The 23818-nt window shown below is 35.5% G+C and overlaps 1 protein-coding gene across 8 annotated transcripts in view; it reads right to left on the bottom strand.

The window, feature by feature from the left end:
- DGKB (diacylglycerol kinase beta) overlaps window positions 1-23818 on the bottom strand; it is a 386692-nt gene that overhangs the window by 258235 nt on the left and 104639 nt on the right. For 5 of the 8 annotated variants that reach the window (XM_027723229.2, XM_027723230.2, XM_027723231.2 and 2 more), the window contains exons 3-4: window positions 18081-18157; window positions 12055-12075 (exon numbers count right to left, since the gene is read on the bottom strand). In XM_027723229.2, the coding sequence (XP_027579030.1) occupies window positions 12055-12075; window positions 18081-18157 (98 nt within the window). Of the gene's footprint in view, window positions 1-12054; window positions 12076-14566; window positions 14631-18080; window positions 18158-23818 lie in introns of those variants that run through there. The other 3 variants (XM_027723234.2, XM_027723237.2, XM_027723238.2) reach the window with 2 other exon arrangements.

Genomic DNA, 23818 nt, shown 5'->3' with positions numbered 1-23818 from the left:
TGCTCTTGTGCAAGTCATCATTATTAGGAATGAAAGCTTGGCAAAGGGGTATCTACGCTGAGCTTCTAATACAGAACTTCATTGGAGAAAGAAGTTCAGTGAAACCAATAAAAATCTCACCTCTTGAAGATTAAAATAGCAGAGACCTAAAAAAATAGTGCCGACAATGCTCAAGCTGGGTGTAAAATGGAAACAATCAACTTGGACATGGACTCACTATCTTTGTCTCATCATAGAATTCTGACCACACTTTTACTTTGGCAAATCATATTCTGTTTCACTCATGCTACAAACTTCATATTTTTTCTCTCTAATAGTTACCAACATTTAATTCACTGTGTATAAGTTATCAAACCACAACGGCAAAAGGAGTTGTATCAGCATCCAAGTAAACCGGTGATTAGTCTACACTATATAAATGTATTTTTTAACTGCAAGCATAACAAATACATTAATCACTAAATCAACCAACTTTAGCAGTGTGAAATTACTTTGTTAGATTGTGCATTAATGAAATGTGTATTAGCTACTTCACTAAATCATATACACAAAAAAAGAATAGCTAAGTGAAAAAGGAAAGCAAAACCATGGATGGACATGTAAAATATCTTTTCATTACATCAATATTTTCTTTATTTACTTTGTCTGTGGATTTTATGTATATACTGCTAAAAATATTCTTTGAATATTTTTAATGCCCAAGTGACATTGGTCCTCCAAGCTGCCAGCCATAACTAAATCCCTAATGCTACATTTTTTCCACTTTTGAGTTCAGAATTATGCCTGGTAGATATTTGGATAAATAAATAAGGTTAAAATTCTGTGCTTCTTCCTACTGAAGTCTCTCTTTCTCAAAAACCTTCAAACTTTTCAATATTTTGTAATGATGGTCAAACTATAATTTATGCCAGTGTCCTCCAAGATGTGTGTTCCAAACTGCCTCATGTTTTCTGGCCAGAAAAGACAACAGATAGCAAAGAAACACATGACTTGGTTGCCACATCCTGACTGCCACCAATCAGGGTGCTTAGCAAAGAACAAAGGAAAGTGGGTGGTTGTTCCACAGCCAGATTTCTTCACTTGAAAGTGCTTTATCTTCTGTTCTATCGTGCTCTGTGACCTGTAGTCCCTAAGGGAAGAAGCAACATTCATAGAACCAGAGTTCAGACATTGCTCATCCAAAAGCTTTTAAACTATGTTGAAAGTTAGTTAGGAGCTGGTAAGTGGTTTGAATACATTTCATAAATGCTTCAAACAGCCCAAAATTCAGATGCAAAACCACATGCTGTATGTAAAGAATGTGCAAAACCAGTCCTGCCCAAAATCACAAAATCTGTGATTCTAGTACTCCATAGATGAAAAACATTTTAAAGGACCTAACATAATCAGTGAAGATTATCCTATTAGAACTGAACTCTAAAGTAGTACAGTCATTTCTGGATATATGTTTTTGTAAATGAATATACAGCAAATAATAGAACTAAGATAGACCACAGCAGATCTAGAAGTAGTTTAGATTATCCATCTAGCTTTCCAATGAAAAAGGGGTGAGTTTTAAAAAAAGCAGTTCACTTTTAAATTGATTTCAGTACTTTCTCTATCATCTCTCTCTTACTGTAATATACATAACCTATTACACGACTGTAGAAAAATGGAATAATTTCTTAAAAGAAATCCTGTGAGGACCACTGTAGAAGACACTGAGAGGTGTTAGAGTATTCTCACCAGGCAGAGGTTTTAGTATTAAGTAAGTTCATTTAGAACAGAACACCGAAAGATACAAAACATTTGCTCAGCTTAATTTAAAATAACTTTCACAGGAGAGTGAACAACACAATATTATAAACATTTCTCTATTCTGCAATTATACACTATTTTTCTTTTTCCTCATGGAACTTTACCCTTCTGAAATATGGAAATGCTGCAGCAAGTAGCTACCCTTTCTTTAATTACTTACATTTCTCCCCAGCCCCAACCACTTTTCAAAGGTACTGCACAATGTTTTGGTAAGCAAGACAACAAAATAAGGAAAGCAGAGGACAATAATCTTCCATCTTTACATGCATCATGCCCAATATGCTATGTAAACCACAATATCTTCTTTTTAAATCTCACTATCAGAATTTTTCGGATGAAAAGTTCAATAAATTTTGATATGGTTTGAAAATAATTTATGTTAATGAATTCTCAAACATTAATTAAACAGTTCAGATCAATAACATCAGAATAATGTACAAGCCATAATGGTGAATGTTGTTTTCTTAAGCACACAGGCTAATTGCTTAATTTTCAACAGTTGCTTGCCTTCCAGAAGCTCCAGCTGAATTTAAATGAACCTGAGAGAGAAGGATTTAGCATTTCAGAAGGCATTTTCCATGACGTTTCCCAAGTGAGAGGATGAGAGCATGAGAGGATGTACCAAACTGACAACAATTAGCCTGGCACATGAATTAATTCATTCCATTTCACAAGAGACTGCAAGGGCATAGGGAGATTATGATCACAAGTTTAGGGATCTCAGGAAAATTTTCAACATAACAGAGATAAAATAGGACATAGTTGAATCAGGGGAACATGAAAGAACTTTCAAATAACTTGGCCTAAATCTTCTGAGGAGAGAGGGGAGTCAAAAGGAAGAAAAAAAAATCTATGCAGTTTTAGCTTTGACTCTAATAAAAAGGGTACCAAAATCCTTGCTTGTAGGTCACAGAAAGGTATGTTTTTTTATACTAGTCATACATAACTGGATTCCTATTTTTATATATCAAACATCTGATTCACCAAGTTTATTGGAGCTCCTGTTCTTATGTCTTACAAAAAGAAACTTTACAAAATAAGATTTCATAAATCTTTATAATCTTCTGTATTACTGGGTAACAAAACTTCATTTGGTAATGAAACATTTTGATATAAGCCCAAAGAAATACACATTCAAAAGCCCCATTGAGTTTCAGCTAATTTAAACCATAACATCCTTATAAAATTAATTTTGTTAATTCTTTTAGAAGTAGTCATTATTATCAGTTCCTATTTATAGATTTTATAATTGGTTCCAGTTAACTGAATTTAAAAAAAAAAAAAGTTATATATTCACCTTGGAGAAAAGGAAAGGAGAAGAGACAGAAGGCATAAGCAACACTGCATAATTTTAACTTTACAATTATTTTTAAAAAATAAAAAGTGTAAACCAATAAACAACTTTCATCTTTTCTGAAAGCAAACATGAAACTGGACTCACTATGGCTCAATGCATAGGGAAATTAAAAATGCGCATCTTTTCCTCCATGATAAATTGTCAGGGAAAATCCATAAAATTTAATTAACCATCCATAAAATTTCAAAATTAATCCGAGCCCTAAACTGCCAACAAGCATTTGATCCATAAGTATTTTTTTTCCTGTAAGTTCCTTCCAAACTAATAAAGAAGAAACAAACCAAAGTTTCTAATGGGGTCTAAGTCACTGACTGGCCACAGAAAAAAAGTTCTCATTGTACATATTCATAAAAAATAAAAACCATCTACAAAAAAAAGGCACTGTGCACCAAGTGCAACTGAGACTATCATTTCCTTCTGAAAGCATAGAAAAAGCAACAGATTTTCCTGCTTGTGGGAAAAAATCTCCTGGTAGTCACCTCACCAGTGGGAGTTACCTTGGTTGATTTCCCCTGTTTGCCTCAGGAAATTCAAACTTATGTCTCTTTCTCTAAAGAGCATCCAAATATCAGGAAAGAGCTGAAGATTCAGTAAGGGGAAAAAAAGAGGTTTCTGTACTGTCTATGCCAACAAAATTATTAAATATTTATTTATAAAAATGTGACCAAACTAAATACTGAAATACTCCTTTGAATGAGGAGATGAACTGAACATGTTTAAGAGATCAGGCTACTAAAAGAGAGGTATCAAAACAGATGTCAAAATGTTTCAACTGTTCAGTCAGTACTTCTGGACACGTGGAAAAATTCAAGATGCTTAGGTAAATTTTATAGAAAATAGCTGAGACAAGTTTTTTATTTCTTTTCTATATTGCCATACCAGAGTTGGGTGCTACTTTTAATCAGAGTGGAAATAACTCATTTTGAATCTATGCCTATGTTGAAAGAAACAAAGAACAAAAATATGTACTGCATATAGGTAAATAAATATTCATCTATATATACTATTATATGCAGTACTAAATGAAGCAGCAAACAGCAATTGTAAGTTGCTCATAGAGGTAATTCAGTGCCTCGGGACCATAACATGTCATCTCATATCCTGCATATATTTCACAATGACATTTTGGCAAATATGCATTAGTCCAAAACACCTAACAGTTGTGGGTATTTTAATGTTAATGTCATGAACAGATTACATACAAAAAGTTCCATTAGTACAAACAACTCACTGTTACTTCCTTATGTTTAAAAACAGTAGAAGCAGTTTTCATAACAGTGAAACAAAGCAGACTAAATCTGTCTTATTTCCAGATACTATGAGAACATTCCTGTTGCGATGTTTGACTAAGAAAATATAGACATATATGCCCAAATCTTCAGTTTCAATTGAAATCTACTTGTTGAAGAACCCGTATCCAACCAATATGTTGTGGTGAAAATTTTTCTGAACCTTATGGCTTATGGCATCCTTCATTTTACAAGGAAGCTACAAACAATTAGGATCTGCTCTGCCAACTCCCATTATTTTGAAGAAAATTCCTTTCCTCAATTAGCCCTTTTAGAACCAGGATAAAACAGAAATAATTAGGCCAAGAATTATCCTCATAATAATATTATTAGAATAATATAATAAAAAACAGTTTCTCAAGGAACTCAGCTACAATGTCTTACACATTTTGCAAAATACAAGAATATAATACTAAAGCAACACTAGCTATATGGATATAAAAAGTGGCAGCTGCAAAAGGTAACACCATATAGCACCTATTTTGTCTAAAATAAAAATCTGGAAAGAGAGAGAGAGAGACGATGCCATTTGTGGACAGACTGGATTATGTGGGGGAGTAACATCTGGGCCAGGTAGGCATAGGGGGAAATAGCAGTGGCTATCAATCCTTCTTCCAAACTTGTTAGCTGTCTCCACTAACTCTGCTGTCAAGGAGGGATCACTGGCTAAGCGTAAATGGTGTGGGGAGAAAGGTTGGAAATGAGCTTCAGACCCCAGATTTGGACTCCTGAGAGATTTCAACCACATCTAAAGGCAACCTTCTTTGAGCAGCTGCCGGACGTTATTAAGGAAAATGGTGATGGAGCAGACAAAAGGAGTTTTTTTCAAGTTATAAAGAATAATCTGCACTCAGTGGAAGAACTGAGGTAAGATCTAAAAGAACACTGTTCTCCACAGAACACTGTATTTCCTTCATCCCCATCTGCTAAAAGCTCCTGGTAAATGTCTTAATGGCTCACCAAGCATTCTGAGATGTTTACCTATTTTTCTATAATAATACATTTAAAACTCCAATTATATAGAAAATTCTTTAGCCTGGGCTTTTACTGTCCTTCTCCATCTAAACAAACCTCTCTTATGAAGACAGGCTGAGAGAGCTGGGGTTGTTCAGCCTGGAGAAGAGGTGGCTTTGGATGCCCCATCCCTTTAAGTGTTCAAGGCCAGGCTGGGTGGGGCTCTGAGCAACCTGGTCTAGCAGAAGGGGGCTCATGGCAAGGGGCTTGGAACTAGATGATCTTCCAGCTCAAACCATTAGATGATACTATATTTCCCTGAATCTGAACACTGGTTTATCCCTCTTAACATACCACAGAAAATCCTATGACAGAACAGCAAGCACACATAAAAAGACACATTTGAACAAATGACATTCATTGAACCAGAAAAAAAAAGTTACTAAGGAATCTTAACTGCAAAGAGTTGGAAGTCACAAAGAGGTTAAAGATCTGGCAACTGATCAGATAAAAATACAGTTTTCAGGATAACCAATATTTTTCAGGAGAGTTTCCAGGATGACATTAATTACGTTATCTAAAGGATTAACAACTATGAAGAAAATATTAAAACTAGTTTTGGATTCAGAGGCATTAAAAATCTCACTTCATTTGTGGTTAACAAAATAGTCTGGGATTTTATTCTCCCGCTAATGCACAGAATACTACCAAACTGAAAATAAAGCAACAACTATTTTCCATAGTGCTATCATAACCATATGTGAATTTCTTTGCAGTTACCCACTGTAACACATAGATATGTGATAAGATGCTTTTTACCTTATTAACACCACTAAAGAATGCATATATCTTACTTCTCTTTCTACTGTAAACCAATGGCATAAAACAAAGCTCTTGCTTCCCACTCTTCAGTTTCTTTTGAATCCCAGATTCCCAGAATATGAGGGACCCAAAGGAAAAAAAACGGACATCAGTCTATGCTTAACATGCTTTAAAAAATCTCCAGTGACTACGATAAGAGTTCTGTTTCTTCTCAAGCACTCGCTGATAAGTACGTTACACTAATATAGTGCTAGTTCATAGAGGGTGTCTTTCAGTCTCAGGAAAAACAGGAATTGAAGGCCTGGTTTCCCAGTAGCAGTTATGACTATGTTTGGCAAAAGACCAGACAATTTCAGGTGTCTTCTAATTTTGTATCAGAGATATACAGACCAACACTCAACTAAAACCACAGGTCTTGCTCAGGTCTCTGTATTCTGTTTATGGCTACAACAGGCTATGGAGATGCCATAAAATGCTTGATTCTGTCCCAAGCAGCAGAATGGCTTCTACTACATTGTACAACAGAGAGAACGAAGTTCAACTCCATCTACAAATATTGTGTGTATTTGACTTCTTTATTTCTCTTACAGCAGTTAAGCTGTGCAATTGTATCATTTGCTTTTCTGCTTTACTGATGTACAGAGTAAGATCAAGAAAAAATCCAAGTATGCATATTTTAAGATTTATGCCAACACACAGAACTCTACATGGTATAGACATCACAAGTCAGTATATCCTGAAACTAAGAATACATAAAACATGGTTCCTCAGTGAGGAATATACAAGGATATATACAAGTGAAGCAAGTTTTGGCATCCTTCACTGTATTATAAAGAAAACTATATAGAAGTTTTAACTATGCTCTATAATATTTTATCTCCTACCATACTAAGACATTTGAAGAGAAGCAATAATTTAGTAAGAAAGTGGCAGCATCTGCCCCAAGCTCCACCCTAACAACAAACTGCAACTGAAGGTGTCTAATGGTCTTCTATATTTTCCTAGCTGGTGTAAATGCAATGACCAGTTCCACTGGATGACATGTAGAAAGAAGGAAGAGAAGCTCTATCACTCCACTTTCTTTCTCCTCACAAGACACCAAAAAAGCAACTTATTAATAGTCTCTTGACAAAAGACTATTGTGGACCCCATTGTGGATGGGGTAGGGCAGGGAGGGGTAGAATAATAACTCCTTTTAATCCTCCCCACCACACTGGCCACATAAATGGGAACAAGACAAGATCTAGTGTTTGAAATTAATCTCCACCCATAAATTCTTTTAAAATATCACATTCTCTTTGTTTTTTTCTTCTTTTAGATTTGTAAAAAATATTTCAACATAAGCCATTGTTTTTATTTTCCTGAAAAACAGAATGGAAGGGAGAACAAAGAAAAAGAAAAAGGATAAATAATTTCTTTCAAGAGACTTGCATGAAATATGATTTTTACTTATTACAGACAAAATTTCAGAGATAATGGAAAGAGAATTATAGTGAAATGTAATTATCAATTAATTACTTTTTAAATTATGTTGCCTGATCTCAAAATGGTGCCAAAAATGTAGAGTTATAATCAGCTTTCATCTACTGACAGTAATAGCTCTGAGTTATTTTTTAGGTTTGGGTAAGTTCCTTTAACTGATTATTTATTTTTAAACAATTTGTATTGACCCAAAAAAGAACTACTGAAAAATTTTCGAGGTTTTTGGGAAAAAAAAAACAGGGACCGTATAGAGAGGGTTAATAAGCTAAAAACCATTAATTACTGAGAATACATTTTTTTTTGTGTTTAAAATATATTTCTAATGTTCAAAGGTAGAAAGTCAAATTAATTTTGGAATTCCTCATGAAGATTGGCTTTGTTCATCACAGTAAAGTTTGATTTAAATTGAAAGTCCTTAGCATTTTCTGATCTAAGCATTTGCTTTAATACAGTTTTTACATGATTAATTTTGAAAATTCTGGTAACCAAACAAAACTAGTTCTTAGGTAAAACAGCCTCCAAATTCTCATTTGCTGATATGAATGTTTACAGAAAAAAAAAAAATAAAAATCACACACTCTCACAGGCTGCTCCTACCAAATATTCCATATGGCCAAATAATATTTGGATATTACCAATACACAGACATATAGTATTGCCAAAATTTTCCCTCAGCTCTTCAAAGAAGTAAAAGCAACAAAGCATCTGAAATGGAAATAGGAAAATTTTTATGCAATAACTAGATTTTTAAGCATAATCTTCTAGTACTTTCTCATGTTATTAAAACAAATTGATGCCAATTACCAAAATAAGTCTGGAATGCATACACCAACCACTGCAGTCTCATCCCAATCTTACATTTGGTTAAAAGAAAAACCAAAGACACTTTATTACCAGCAGTTTTTCTTTAGTACATAATTCTATACATGCACAAGTTCGTACATCCATAAGTATTACACATATAAATACGTATATTTAACACATTATTTTTACTAAATATGCTATATTTACTATACAAATGTGGCAAAGTTTCTTAAGAAGAAAGAGTGTTAAGGCACATTCTAGAAGGACCTTGTAGGAGATCACCACTCAGAGTCTTTTGAAATTACTACAAACCAAACAAAGTGACAAGTATGTAGATTGCATTCTGTCCCAGAAGAATTTGTCATCCAAAAATTACAATTACTACAGAAGTTAGGAAAAATGGAGTAGGCAGCATGGTTCAGACTAAAACCAAATAAAATAGCAAAATTAATGAATCCCTAAAAAAAGTCAGTTATGACAAAAAGTTCGGGTTGAAACAAACAATTTATCTGCTTGTGAAGATTGTGTAAAAACCTAGTTACAAACATATCTGAATTATCATTTTCATAACGTGGTTAAAACTAAGAAAAATAATTTTTCTGTACATGTTCTGTATCAGTAGTTTTTACATATTTTCCCTGTAATGACCTTCTCTGCCCACTGTAAACTTTTGTGGAGGTTAGTTCAGCTACATTTATTAAAAATAATTGCTACAGCACTTTTTGTAAGAAACCAGTCACTGTCCATCCCTCCCCCTTTAGTTTTGAAGTATACTTGACAAACTTCCACTTCAGGAATTAACTGTTTTCTGAGATTTAACTAATTTTGAGCCTGACTAACTGGAACTTTCACTTGAAATAATCACTTATACCAACAGAAAAAGGTTTAAAATGTCCCATTCCATTTGTCAACAACTTACATCTACTTTACCCCAAGTAAATTTACAGGTTTTAGTAAAAGTGTAGCTATGATAACTAAGTTTGAGTTTCTCCTTACCAGAATTTAAAAGTTTAGTTTAGAAAGAGGTAAAAAGATATGAGCAGTGGCATCTGCTTAGTTATATATGCATACATTCATATATATCAATACCTGTATTGCATAAGAGGACTTCAAGACATTTCCATTAGTTGATTAATTCCTGCAATAAATTATAATTTAAAATATTTTTCTATATTTTTTCTCTATGCAGTTTCATAAATGTTATCTGGATGTCACCATGCAGGTGAATCAATTGTAGCTGCAGCCATCATCATAGAAACCAATCCAGAAGATAACATATTGTTGTTCAGAATGAAAACAGTAAATAAAAAAAAAAAAAACCAAAACACACACACAAAAAAACCCTACTCACAAATAAATATTCTGTGCAAAAGTTTTTAAATTGTCTTTTTTAACGTAGCAAGGTTCATAAAGCTTAAAAATACGGTACTGTGCAATACAAAAAAGTAGAGCAAAAGAAGGACAAAGATGTGATCTTAAGGCAGAAAAGGGAAGCATAAAAAGGAAAGGAAGATATCAAGGAGGGAGATTAGCACTGTTAGCATATACTAGGAAAAGGAGACAGAGGGACCATTAAAGATCATAAAAAATGTTCAAATGCAAACAGTTTTGCAGCAGAAATTGACTATCTGAAACATTTTACACCTCAGTGCCCTCAACACACTCCACAGAAAACAGGCTCACAGCCAGACTGCCAGCATCTTTGCCTGGCAGGCTTCCCAACTCTCTAGGTATCCAGGAAGTTCTCCCTAGAAATTTTGCCCAGAGCGCCAGAAAAACACTGAGTTCCCAGTGTCTAAAACATAAACTTTTCTGCTGGTGATATTCGCAAGATGCTACATTTTTCTCTTTCATAGCTAGAATTATACAACTCCAGCTTCCTAAACGTGAGGGACAGGCTTCTCCTACATAATATATATGCTATAGTTCTGCACATCCCACTAACCCTTCTGTAAATTAGTTCCAACTTGAGTTCGCTTTGTCACATGTGGGTTTTGCAGTACCTTTTTCACAGAAAATTAAATCTTCCTATCTGTAGTAGAAATACTTCACTTTATATATTATAACAAGGCAAGGTCTTTAAAGTAAGTTAATATTTTCAGTCACATCAAAGAACATAGCTTAGGGAAAAAGTATAAAGAATCCTTTCAAACCATATTTCTGTGTGCTTGAAATTTTAATTAGTTTTCCACGTATGTCAATGGGCCTAAGACACTACCTTTTTTTACAAGTTTTGTCTTGTTCTCAGACCACCATGGCCACAGGAGTACTATCACAACATCCCAGTAACATATTTCTCCTCTTCACAACCAAACCACAATTCATCCTGTGATCAACTATATACACATCAATTTATCTAAAAATGCCACTTGTGACAGGGTACAGCACACTGTACTCTGCATGAGTGCATTTCATTTCATTTACTATAGTCCATAAAATCATCAAGCTTTTCCAGTGTAGTATCCAGAATTTCCCAATTTTAGCAACAATTCCTAAATTTGGTTTAGCATGTTGATTCTATTAGTATTCATCTAATTTGACAAAGTTATTAGCTAAATATTGATGAGATGAGTCTCAAGACTGGTCATAGACACACTGCTTTAACCTGAAAACCTTCTCTTTCAAGACCCACTGTAGTCACTCTGCTAGCTTTCTAAAAAAAGTAACTTTGGTAATCTGAAGAAAACTGAGTCCTTTTGTGAACAGGGAGTACTGCTCTTAGTAACACACCTCCAAAAACTCAACCGGCCTCTGACCCCAGAAAGTGAGGGTTTCCTACAAAACTAATCCTTTCACTCTCTTGACATTTTCATTGTTCTCATGTTCTGGCTGCCTCTTGCCAGAACAGCAGATAAGGGGCTTTTTAACACCTCTATGCTACAAAGAAAGAATAACTGGGTCATTTAAAAAAACTTGTTCATTTCATTAGTCCTTCTTCCCTAGCTTTTTTCTTTTTTTCATTTTACTTTTATACCTGGTTTTAGGCTACTGAAGCTTCTCAGGAGTAGACTCTTGGGTTGATGATCAGCTCTTTAACCATTTCTCTTGCAATCGCTGCAAAGTCACAATCGCTTAAAGCACACTGTAAGCCTTATTCAAATTATCAAATCTATTTTTTAAGCCTTCAATTTTAAGCCTGCTACATATAAATGGTATTATATGGTTATAGAATCTGCATTTAATATTTTTCCAATGTGTGTTCTTGTCCTTTTAGAATAATAAAAACCATTACAAGATCTCACAGGAAGCAGAAATTTCTGTGACAAATATGGAACAAGTCAATTACTTGCTCTTAACTTACTTCTCATATTCAACTCAATTAATGTTAGCAAAATTATGTACTGTGAATGATAAAAATGAAGTTCAGTGAAAAAGTCTGCCACCATAAATGGAGTGCACTCTGCTCTCAGCTTTAAATATTCATCTATTATCTGACAGAATAGCCACATGCAGTATTTATTAACAAGTACATCTCAATGAAAAGCCTACAAAATAAAAGATACTGAACCCATGCATAAAAAAAGAAAAAATCAAATTAAGACTACTTACTTGATTAAGTATATCCTGTTTCTGTAAGGCATGCAAGGAAAGAAAGAAGACACACACATTAGTGCAGTGTCATAACAGTAAAGCTCTATTTTTGTAAAAGAAATATTCTTGGTGAAAGGTTAGTGACTTAAATGAACAGGTTTAAGAGACTAGATAGAATATCCCATATTTTGCATTAGCACAAAAGTCAAGAAAATGGCTCGAAGTCAGCATGCTAGTCTTGATTAGACAGTGCAAGAAATTTAAACATGCAGTGATAGTTAACCAAGGAAAAAAAAATAAATCTAATGCTTGCCTTTCATCCCTGTGTACTTTAAAAAATAAAAAAATAAAAAAAATTGTTACCAAGAAGAGCTGTTTAATCAAGAACTTATCAGAATGAATAAAATGATAAACTACATAAATCCTATTAAAAAAAAAAAAAAAAAAAAAAAAGACGAGAAAAAGGTATGACATCCAGGGAGCTCTGTAGAAGCTTGAGAATGGGTCCACAACAACCTAATGAGGTTCAACAAGTCCAAGTGCAAGGTGCTACTTTGGGTCGGGACAATCTCGAGTACGAGTATAGACTGGGAGACCTCATTGACAGCAGCCCTGTGGAGAAGGACCTGGGGGTTCTGAGGGATGAAAAGCTGGAAGTGAGCCAGCAGTCCTTGCTTGCAGCCCTGAAGGCCAACTCCATCCTGGGCTGCATCCACAGAGGTGTAGCCAGCAGGTTGAGGCAAGTGCTTTTGTCCCTCTAGTCTGCCTTTGTAAGACCCTACCTGAAGTGATGCATCCAGCTCTGGGGTCCTCAGCACAAAAAAGACATCGACCTACTTGGGTGGGTCCAGAGGAGGCCATGAAGATGATCAGAGGAATGGAGAACCTCTCTTGTGAAGACAGGCTGAGAGAGTTGGAGTTGTTCAGCCTGGAAAAGGCTCCAGGGAGATATCATAGTGGTCTTTCAGTACCTGAAGTGGGCTTATAAAAGACCGAGAGGGATTTTTACATGGGCAAATAGTGATAGGACAAGCGGAAACAGATTCGAATTAAAATAGGAGAGATTTAGATTAGCTGTTAGGAAGGAATTGTTTACGCAGAGGGTATTGAGGCACTGGAACAGGTTGCCCAGAGAAAATGTGGATGCCTCATCCCTGGAAGTGTTCTAGGACAGGTTGGATGGAGTCTTGAGCAACCTGATCTAGTAGGTGGCTTCCCTGCTTATGGCGAGGGGGTTGGAACTAGATGATCTTTAAGGTCCCTACCAACTCAAGTCATTCTGTGATTCTAAGATAAACACATTAACAACAAACGGAGGGCTAAGGAGACTCTTCATCCTTTATTGGATGCAGGCAGAATCATGTTGATAAAAGATGAGGAAAGGGCAGAGGTACATAATGCTTTCTTTGCCTCAGTCTTTAATAGTAAGACCAGTTGTTCTCGTGGTACCATGCCCCCTGAGCTGGAAGGTTGGGTAGGGAGCAGAATGAAGCCTCCAGAATCCAAAGGGAAATCGTTGTCCACACCACTTAAGACACATGTGAGTTTATGGGGTCAGATGGGATCCACCCAAGAGCACTGAGGGATCTGGTGCAAGTGCTTACCAAGCCACTTTCCATCATTTACCAGCAGTCCTGGCTAACAAGGGAGGTCCCACTTGACTGGAGGTTGGCAAATGTTGGAAGGAGGATTCAGGTAATTACAGACCTGTCATCCTGACATCAGTGGCATGGAAGGTCACGGAGGAGTCCATCTTCAGTGCCATCACATGGCAGGGGATCAGAACAAGCCAGCATGAATTTTGGAAAGCTAGGTCCTACTTGACCAACCTAAACTCCTTCTGTGACAAAGTGACCCACTTAGTAGATGAGGGAAAGGTTGTAGTTGTTGTCTACCTGGACTTCCATAGAATTGTTATGATTAATGTTGGAAAACCTCTAAGGTCTTTAGAATAGCCTTTGACACTGCATTCTCCTGGAGAAACTGTCTGCTCATGGCTGGGACAAGTGCACTCTTTGCTGGGTAATAAACTGGTCAGATGACTGAGCCCAGAGAGTGGTGGTCAACGTAGTTATATCCATCTGGTAGTCAGTCACCCAGACTTGGTGTTGGTGCCAGTCCTGTTAAATATCCTTGTCAACAATCTGGAGAAGTTTATCAAGTGTAGCTTGGTCAGTTAGGTGGGAGTTTTCATTTCCTACTTGAGGGTAGGAAGGCTCTGCAGAGGGATCTGAACAGGCTGCATCAATGGGCTGAGAACAAAGGTATGAGGTTCAAAAAGGTCAAGTGTCATGTCCCGCACCTGGGTCACAACAATCCCATGCAGCACTACAGACTTGGGAAAGAGTGGCTGGAAAGCTGCCCAGTGGAAAAGGATCTGGGGTTGCTGGTTGACAGCAGCTGAACATGAGCCAGCAGTGTGCCCAGGTGGCCAAGAGGACCAATGACATCCTTGGCAAACAAGAAATTACGATGCATTCAAAAAGGATGACAACACTAGGACTACAAGCACACAATATTGTATACTTACTGATCATTTAGATACCACCTTTAGCTCTATCTGCTTTCCTAATTCTTGTTAACCTATTCAATGCTCCCCTAAAAGTGAAAAGACTGAAAATAATTAATACAAATAAATCTCAAATAATGAAAAGAATATTTGTAAATCACAGCTTTCCAAGAGGCTAGTCTTAACCTACCTATGTGTCTTATATCCAGGTATAAAATCCATTCTTAACTACCTATTTGATATTGACTTAGTGAAGAAGGTGAAAGGGCAGAGATTCAGTAGAATTTGCAGAAATTTTGGTCATCTCTTTTACATTGAAAGCAGAGATTAAAAGCTTCATAAATAAATTCCCTATAATAGATAATTTTCTGATAATCAGATACATCATTTCCCCTAAGCCCAAAATCCACTCAGATTACTTCAGGTAACAAACTCCAAATACCAGTACCTTCTCTTGTGCTATTTGCATCCCATTAGATCAGCTTGTGATAAAAACTGCAATACAGAAGCAATGGAGTGGAGTAAATTCCTGAACTCTTTAAGCAGAGGGAAGCTTGAATCAGGAAGTTCCTAAGGCTTTATCTTAAGTACATAAATATATATCTCTGCTATTTTTGCCATAGCTCTTCTGTCCCATGTTTATTGGTAAAAAAAAGCACCATCCTTTGGTAGAACAAGACTTGAAAAAACCACTTTGAGTGCTTATAAGATAACAATATAGGAAATAGAAAGTTAAAACAGAAATATGATGGTATCCTCTACAAAACACAGCAACAAAACGGAAGTGCTGTCTATAATATGTGTAAATAAATAGCTGGACTATGACTGATCTCAGCTGGATCAGTCAATTTTCGTCATCCCATTTACAGATAATCAATTATTTACTTCTAACCCATGAAGTCCTCATCCAACCACATAAAATCAATGTGCAAATCATTCTGTAAAGAGTTTATCCACACAGCAGGTTGAATGCATGACAAAAATACAGGTACACCTGTGTAGAGGCAGTTCTCCTGTCAGAACAGAATAGTCACTCTGTGGCAGAGGAAAGCTCAGTCACTTTGCTTTCAGTTCAGCAGCCTATGGCATGAAACTTGAGCTAACAAATCCTACCAGATCCAAAGTAGCTTTGTTGCTAGGTATGTTTTCTTTATGTTGCACTCCCTGAAGTCTAAGTGCTAAGCAGTAAAGTACAAAAGCTGTCAGATTTAGCCTAGGTCCAACACTGACCCAGCAGTGGCGGAGAGCTTGATCCCTGCTGAAGACACTGAAGTCACCACAGTGTCTGACTTGCATTCTTCCTCCCCTTCCCTCCTCTTGTCTTGCTCACTGCCTTGCATGTTCTCCTGCTCTATAATCCCTGGATGCTGCAATACACTAGCAGGATTCTGCAAACAAATAGCTGTGAAACGAAGAATTGGGAGACACTATGCAGAGTCACAGACTCGTCTCAAGACCAGCTGTGTTTATTAATTCCAGCTTTGCACAAATTTTGCCAATTCACCTGGCTTCAAATTAGAGCAGTTGTCCTGGGTGCCCATACCGATCACATTTTGCCATGACTCAATGTCCACACACCCCCAAGCTGGAAGAATGACTTTGTTAAAAGAGATTAATCACACCACTTTAAATAATGATGTTTATACACAATTGATAATTTGATAACATATTACCTGCTTGGCAACATATTATTAAAATATCCATAAAATACACATTTTTCACTTTAACAGGGACCCTTCACAAAACTGAAGACATTGTATGATGACAAAGTGAAAAATTAGAAAAAAAACACATTAATATATAAAGACCATTTTATCACATACACTAAGAGCACAGAGAAAATTGCAGAAGTTAAAGTAAAATAAAAAAAAAGCAAACATGGAGTTTGTAAATCAACAGTTCAGACTTTTCCTGAAAAAAAAGAACAAACAAAAAATGTGCCTATATTCTAATAAAAAACAATAGCTCCTACAGCCTACGTTACACTGGAGAATAGAGTAGATGATCACAACATTCCCATCCTTTTATATTCTATGATTGCATTTAACTAAAAGCCTGGAAATTTAAGATGATCATTTACAGCATCAACTTGTACTATTTTACTGGATCACAAAACTTCTTCCCCAGAAACTGACTAAAATGACCAACATTTTGCTTTCCAAGTACAAAACGTCAAATAATTTCTCAATACTTAATGAGTTATAACTATCTTAGTTTCCAGTAATTCTTGTCTTTTACACCCTGAAATGTAAGATTAAGTAATTTTCATAATGGTTAGCACATTTTTCTGTCCTGAATTTCACGTAATGTGAGCACAGTTAGAAACATTAATATTAGAAACATTACTGAAACAGGTTTTTATTTAGCTACATTCTGAATCACACTATTAGGATGTGCTAAGCAAATACAAACTTCAAATGAGGATAAGAAAAGAAAACAATCTGGCTTTTTCTACCAGCCAAACCAGAATACTCTGTGTAGTGGTGAATCTGTAGTGACAATGCGCAAACACTTTTCTTTCCAGCTCAATTCTTTGTTTCATAACATCAGAAAATCCCACTACCAGAAACAGCACAAGAGAAACAGAATTTTAAAAGAACAGATTTTACTAACTTCTGAAATTATGCTTAACATGTCAAATCTTTAAAAATAATTGAAAAGCATGTTAATCTTATAATAAGGTTTGTGGGGTTGTTTTGGTTTTTTGGTTTGGTTTTTTTTTTTTTTTTTGGTGGGGGTATGTCTGTGTGTTGATTTTGGCTGGGATAGAGCTAATTTCCTTCACAGTAGCTTGAATGGGACTATGTTTTGGATTTGTGCTTAAAACAGTGTTGGTGATCCAGAGATGTTTTAGTCCTGGTTGAGCAGTTTTTACATAGTGCCAAGGTCTTTTGTGCTTCTCACCCCACCAACCAGCAAGGAGGCTGGGGCTACACAAGAAGTTGGGAGGGGGTACAACTAAGACAGCTGATCCCAACTGGCCAAAGGGATATTTCATACCATATGGCATGCTGGTCAGTATATAAAGCTGGGGGAAGAAGAAGGAAGTGGAGATCACTCAGGGTGATGGCATTTGTCTTCCCAAGTAATCATTATGTGTCAAAGCCCTGCCTTCCTGGAGATGGCTGAACACTTGCCTGCACATGGGAAGTGGTGAATTTGGCTTTGCCTGTGTGCATAGCTTTTGTTTTACTTATTAAACTGTCTGTTTTGATTCTCTCCCCACCCCACTGGGGAGGAGGGAGTGAGCGAGTGGCTGTTTGGAGCTTAGCTGGGGTCAAACCATGACAGTTTGTTTCTTTAAATTTTAGGAAAAAAAAAAAAGTGGGTTTATGTAAATTATTAAGATGGTCTGTCTAATGTGATATTCATACATTTTTAGTTTTTCAAAATACTCATATTTTTGTTTTTCAAACAGTTTCAAATACCCCAAACAGCTGATTTATAAAAAAATCTTCTATTTCAAATGCTTAGATTGGCTACATTTCCAAATTCTCCCCACCATTTCTGATCATTAAGAAAGAAGAAGAATTACCCCTTCAGGATTATATTTTGCTAACACACCACTGCCATGGAATTCTTCTAAGACATCCTTAATTTTCTTGGTGGAATCTGAATAAAGAATAAAGAGAGAGAAAATGAAAATACGGAAAACTGATTTACATAATATGAACTGTAATTAACGAAACAACAATCAAAACTGCTAATAGCTTTTCTCAATGCACATTAGTAATTTTCTTTAGCTGTACAAGAGAGCTGTGGGCACAAAGAAAATGAGAACATACGATACCCTCTCACCAAACACTGTAAAAGCATCAAGCAAAAAAAATGCTCAGAAACAAACACTCCTTGATCCAATCCTTAACTATTAAGTAGGATATTTCTAAAGGAGTTGTTTGCAGTATTATTTCAAGTCACTTATCTTGTCCTTGAAACCTGAGTCACCTAAAAACATGGTCATTCCCACCTACTAAATCTCCTTTGGCAGAGCTGCCAGTGAGTAGAGGAACTGTCAGAGGAGCCAGACAATATGAAGATAAAGGGGAACCTTGCAGAAAAAAAATCTTCATTGGTCATGTCACAGAAAACAAACGTTGCTCTCGAAACCTCAATTTTTGCAGACCTCTAAGATATTCTAACAGCTGTCAGTTACAGTAAATTCTGGATGTCTTTTGTCTAACAGAATTGTGCAAATCCCTGGAATTCAGAAGCATATAGATATAACTTTTCTGACTTGTTTTTAACAGTCTATGTGCAGAATAACAAAGCAGTTATCTCAGTGAGTAGCCACTACATAAAACCCTTTAACTCAGATTCACTTGGAATTCATCATGCACATAATCGTCTTTTCCACATTAAATATCTCAGCAATACAATAATTTTAACTCCATTTTTTTCTTTAAAATACTATAGTTTAGTGTAAAATGTGCATAATGGCCACAAGACTGAAGTAAACCATGAACTAGTAATGAGTAGCAGATGCAATGAAGAAGAGGTAAACTTAATGTCTGCACCTTTATTTCTACAACATAACCTGGAAGGAAAGGAGACAAGTAGGAATATCACATGAGCAATTAGTCAAACACTTAATATTACAAACATTAGAACCTAATCTGGCTTTTGTTAATTATATAAACAAAATATAGTACTGTAATAGTTCTTAGACTTTAAAGAAATCCACTATCTTAAACCTGACTCTAAAACATATATTTAGCAAAGTATGTGACCTGTAAGGAGACAATATAGTGCAAAGGATTTGAAAAATAGATATGTAACAGTTCATAACAGCTATAGACCATCTATTGTCACTAAATGGATGTATTTCAATAGTACTGTCAACTGTAAGCAATGGAGTTTAGTGGGTCTTATGGGCAGTCAGAGCAAATATTTATTTGATAAAGTCATCTATAGTCTTATTGATGTGTCATTTGAAATACAGCAAAAATTACAACTTTATGTGAAAAAGACAAATGAACTATAAAAAGAATAAATAAATATAAGAAATAAAATTTACTATGAGCTGTAATTAGAAGTTGGTGGATTAGACATTTACTGTTTAGGACAAGCACACAAACTGATGACTGACAAAAATTTATTTTTTATTTGGTTTCTATTATTTTAATATGTTTTCCAGTATTCATATACATGGTTATATGTAAAAATCATTGCATCATTGCATCTTATGATAATGAATTCAATAACTATGAAAGCAGCAATGTGAGATGAGATATATAACAGAGGTGATTGAATGTCATGCTAAAAAAAGGATTTTTCTGAACTTTGGAGGAAAGAGGTTAAACAGACATCAAATAGAAAGACAGCAAGGTCTCCTCACATATTTTTATGAAAAAAAACCCCATAAATAAAATACATATGGACCACTTTCTAGGGGTTTAAAAACAGTGTTTTGAGGTTTTTGTCCAGCAATGACCATGTTTTTTCATTTCAAATTTTGTCGGTCTGTTCATCTTTAAATCAGTATTATGCTTATGCAACTGTAATTAAAAGCAAAACCTGTGTTATGTTACTTATTGGAAATAAATTAAATCCTTACTTTCCATTTTTTTCATACTTTTCTTAGTCAAGTACCAAGATAGTCAATATGCACAGCAACATCTTTTTCATGCTTAAAACAGTTCATATCCAAGAAGCACAGCTAACTTCATGTTTGAAATAACTCTCAAGATAAAAATGGTCTGTGGATGTAACTTCTGCTTTAGTTGTCCAGCAAAACTTTTCAAGAGATTTCCACATTCTGGTCAGGAGCTGTAATTGTTTTGAGTACTAGAGCCAAGGCAGAATCATGTTTTCCAATCTTTTGTTCACAGTCATTCAATCATTTTTTCAGTTCATGTGACAGTATCCAAGCTAGAACAGAGATCTTTCAAAATGCTCAAAATGACATATCGATATTTTAAGTCAAACACCAACGCACAATCTTCTGCATGGGTACTCTTCAACAGTGCTGACAATCCTCAGAAAAATTAATTCTCCTTCCTCAGCCTCTAGCAGGCAAACTAGTACTAGGAATATGGTCCATCTTTCATAAGTTGACCTAAAGAGATATGAAGAATACATAATTTTCAAGTTCCACTCTTGTTTGGAGAACAAATTAAAAAAAAGTAAAAACAGGAGATGGTGTCTTAGAAAGTTCTATTCAACAGAAACAAGAAACTCCAATAAAATGTTATCAAGTCTAGTTTAAAAAAAAAAGCCAAGTACATGCTTTCCATCAAGAAATAAACAAAAAATTCCAGGAAATATACACAGAAGTAACTAGATATTTTTCCTAAGTATTTTTTTCCTAAGTTTTCTAAGCAGGAAATAACAACAATGCTATGGATTCCATTATAGTTTTGTCTGATACAAATCATCTACATAATCACTGGAAAACGATGATGTAAACACAAGCATCTAACCAGAATCTGTGTTCTCACTGTTACCCAAAAGTAGAGATGTTCTGCTTAACTTAGCACTTCGAAGCAATCTCAGTAAATTCATAAGCCCTACTCATGTTAAAACACAAATATGGTCTTAAACTCTGTTGGATTATGCCTACCTCTTTTTTAAATAAAGGACAAATTCCTTCTTTGTCTAAGTCTCTGTATTCCAAGCTCTCCTCAAGAGAAAGTTTCTAAATACATGTAGATATAGTACATAGCCTGTCATGGCAGCACTTAAATTCATGTTATCTGCAAAGTTATAGCTGGCAGAGTGCAAATTTCATGTAGCTTTAAATGCAGTATGTTCCATGAAAAATCTCTTTTTTCTTTGTTATTTACAGTTCCGTTATTTTTATTACCCACTAGGGCAGTGCTTTGGGTATTCAGTCAAAATACAGAAGGCCTTCAATTCTCTCCCCTGCTTGAAAGCATTTAAACTCTTACTGTTCAACCCATCTTCTCTTACAATTTGCATTTAGTCAAGAAGGTGGAAGGAGAAAAAGGGAAACTGTGGCCCAGGAATCAGAGTTTGCCTTGGATGAGGTGAGATGACATATCCTACCTCATGCTCCAGGAAGGCACAATGTGGAAGAGTCCTAACTGAAAAGCTATTACTAGTACATGGGAAAAAAGTAGCTGGATTCCATATAGTGCTGTAGAAATTCTATTTTAAAATAAAGGCTCCAAAACAATAGAGATATAGATGAGACTTGGGCTAATGTTGTATTGTTTTAGAATAAAGGCAAAACAATTAAAACAATGATACCAGAAACAGGAAATCTGCATATATAACAGCAAAAGTATCAAAACATCTATTTTTCCTTAACTATCTTTCAGCCCTAACAAGGATACTTTTTATAACTGAAGACAAATTTACATACTAAGTTCAAAACTGTTTGAGGTTTAGCCCACATTAAAAATTATTATTCATTTTTTACAGTGACTCAACTTCAGATGAAGAAAATTGAGCACTCAGTTGACTGGAATTTGGTGTACCATTTCTCCCATAATTAGAAAACACAAAACAGAAGGAAAGCTTGCCCAGATCACACACTTTGTCTACATTTTTTCTCTATTATCCCAGAAAAATCCTTGAAAAGGATTTTTTTCTTTAAAAAAAGACTTATAAGACAACTTACATAAAACTCAGAATAAATCGCAAGCTATGTACTCAGAATTGTTTTTCAATTTAAAGGGAAATAAGCACTAGAAAACAATGTTTGTATTATAATTCCCTTCTTATTCTCAACAGCAATTCATAACAACCTGCATATTTATTGGACCATATCTAATTTTAACACCTACAACAAAAAGTAAAGCACTTTCTACCTCTATATCCTTTTTGTGAACTTAATGCAATATGAAAAATACCACAGGCATACAAAGTCCTACCAAGGTCAAGTTTAAAATTTATATAGAAAAGCTCCACAGAGATTTCCTATACATCTTATCAGGACTTAGAAAAACAAAAGGTCCAACCCTCTATACACAATTTTCTGCATGGTAACAAAGCCTAGTTCGAACTCGAAAGCTCTGCTTGACAGATAAGCCAATGAGAAGCATTGGGAGAAATCCAGCAATCAATTCACATTGCAATTTTTATATAGGTTCTTATTCTATGGACTTTTTTGGATGAAACCTACAGTAATATGTGTATGTATAAATTTATACACAGAGCTTTTTTTTTTCCCTTTGGAATAGTTCATTTTGTTCAGAGCATGCTTTTACTCAAGCTATAGCTATGCTTAATCTAAAGCTTTACTGGTCTAGAAATGCCAGTGTGTTAAAAAGGCCATGCCAGCCAACAAACCTGTATGCAGCACCATAGAGTAAAAACTGTTCACCTCTCAACAAAAAGGTTGTTCCAGTAAAGACATGGCTCATCTAGTGTGACTCAGCCTCGAAGCATGTCTGTGTTGGTAAGAGATGCCTAATGGTTGCTACTGAACTAGTAGAAGGCAGTAGCTTACATATGCTATGCTTCCCATACGTACGGCTGCAGGCTCACTAGCAAAGCTCTTTTAATTTAGGTCACACCTCGGTTTTGGTTTGTGAGTTTTTTGATGCAAATTTCACAAAGAAGACAAACATTTAAAACTTTTAGTGGGATAAACATTCAATTTTGATTTTCTTGTAGTGAGAATTTAAAACCTATTATGGCCTTGAAAAGAGTGGCCAGGTAGAGAAGGTAATCACTCTCCCATGGTCTAAAGGAGACCTCCCCTCGCTAGCTGCTATCAATGGTTTGGATAACACCCGTTGATCAGAAGAATTTGATTCCACCCTTCAGAAAATTACATTCTCATTGAATTCTGTGACAATCGATTAGGAGAAAAGCTTCTTAGAAACCCAGACAGAATTGGATGGTGCTGCCTGAATAAATACCATGGAAAGTGACTTCTGTAAAGGGAAATGGAGGAGGTAGAAGAAGAGGCAAGGTGAGGGAGGTAGGAACAGAATCTCCTGCTGCAAAGGAAAACTTCCTCCTGACACCCAATGCAGGATCTGCCTCTTCCACCCATCCTCCCTCTTAGCTCTCAGTAACACAAGGAGCAAGACAGATCCATTTTAACTGTTGCTATGTACTAAATGATACTTACGCAGACAAGGACTTCTTTGTGAAAAAAGGAATATTGACTGCATGTACCAACACATCTTTAGTTCACATTAATAAAAAACATCCACCAAATCCCACTTCCCTCAGCAGATGTTCAAATGAAAAGTATATGGCAAACAACAGGGAGTTGGGGAGGCTTAATTTTTGTTTGCTACTGGGATAAACTTTCAAAGAAAGAAATAAGTAAAGGACAAAAACGGACTCCAGGAATTG

The sequence above is a fragment of the Pipra filicauda genome, unplaced genomic scaffold (genome assembly GCF_003945595.2).
Source record: "Pipra filicauda isolate LSUMZ 115617 unplaced genomic scaffold, ASM394559v2 scaffold66_size7647185_pilon, whole genome shotgun sequence".
Taxonomy (NCBI): domain Eukaryota; kingdom Metazoa; phylum Chordata; class Aves; order Passeriformes; family Pipridae; genus Pipra; species Pipra filicauda.
This window is presented reverse-complemented; position numbering and strand designations above follow the sequence as displayed.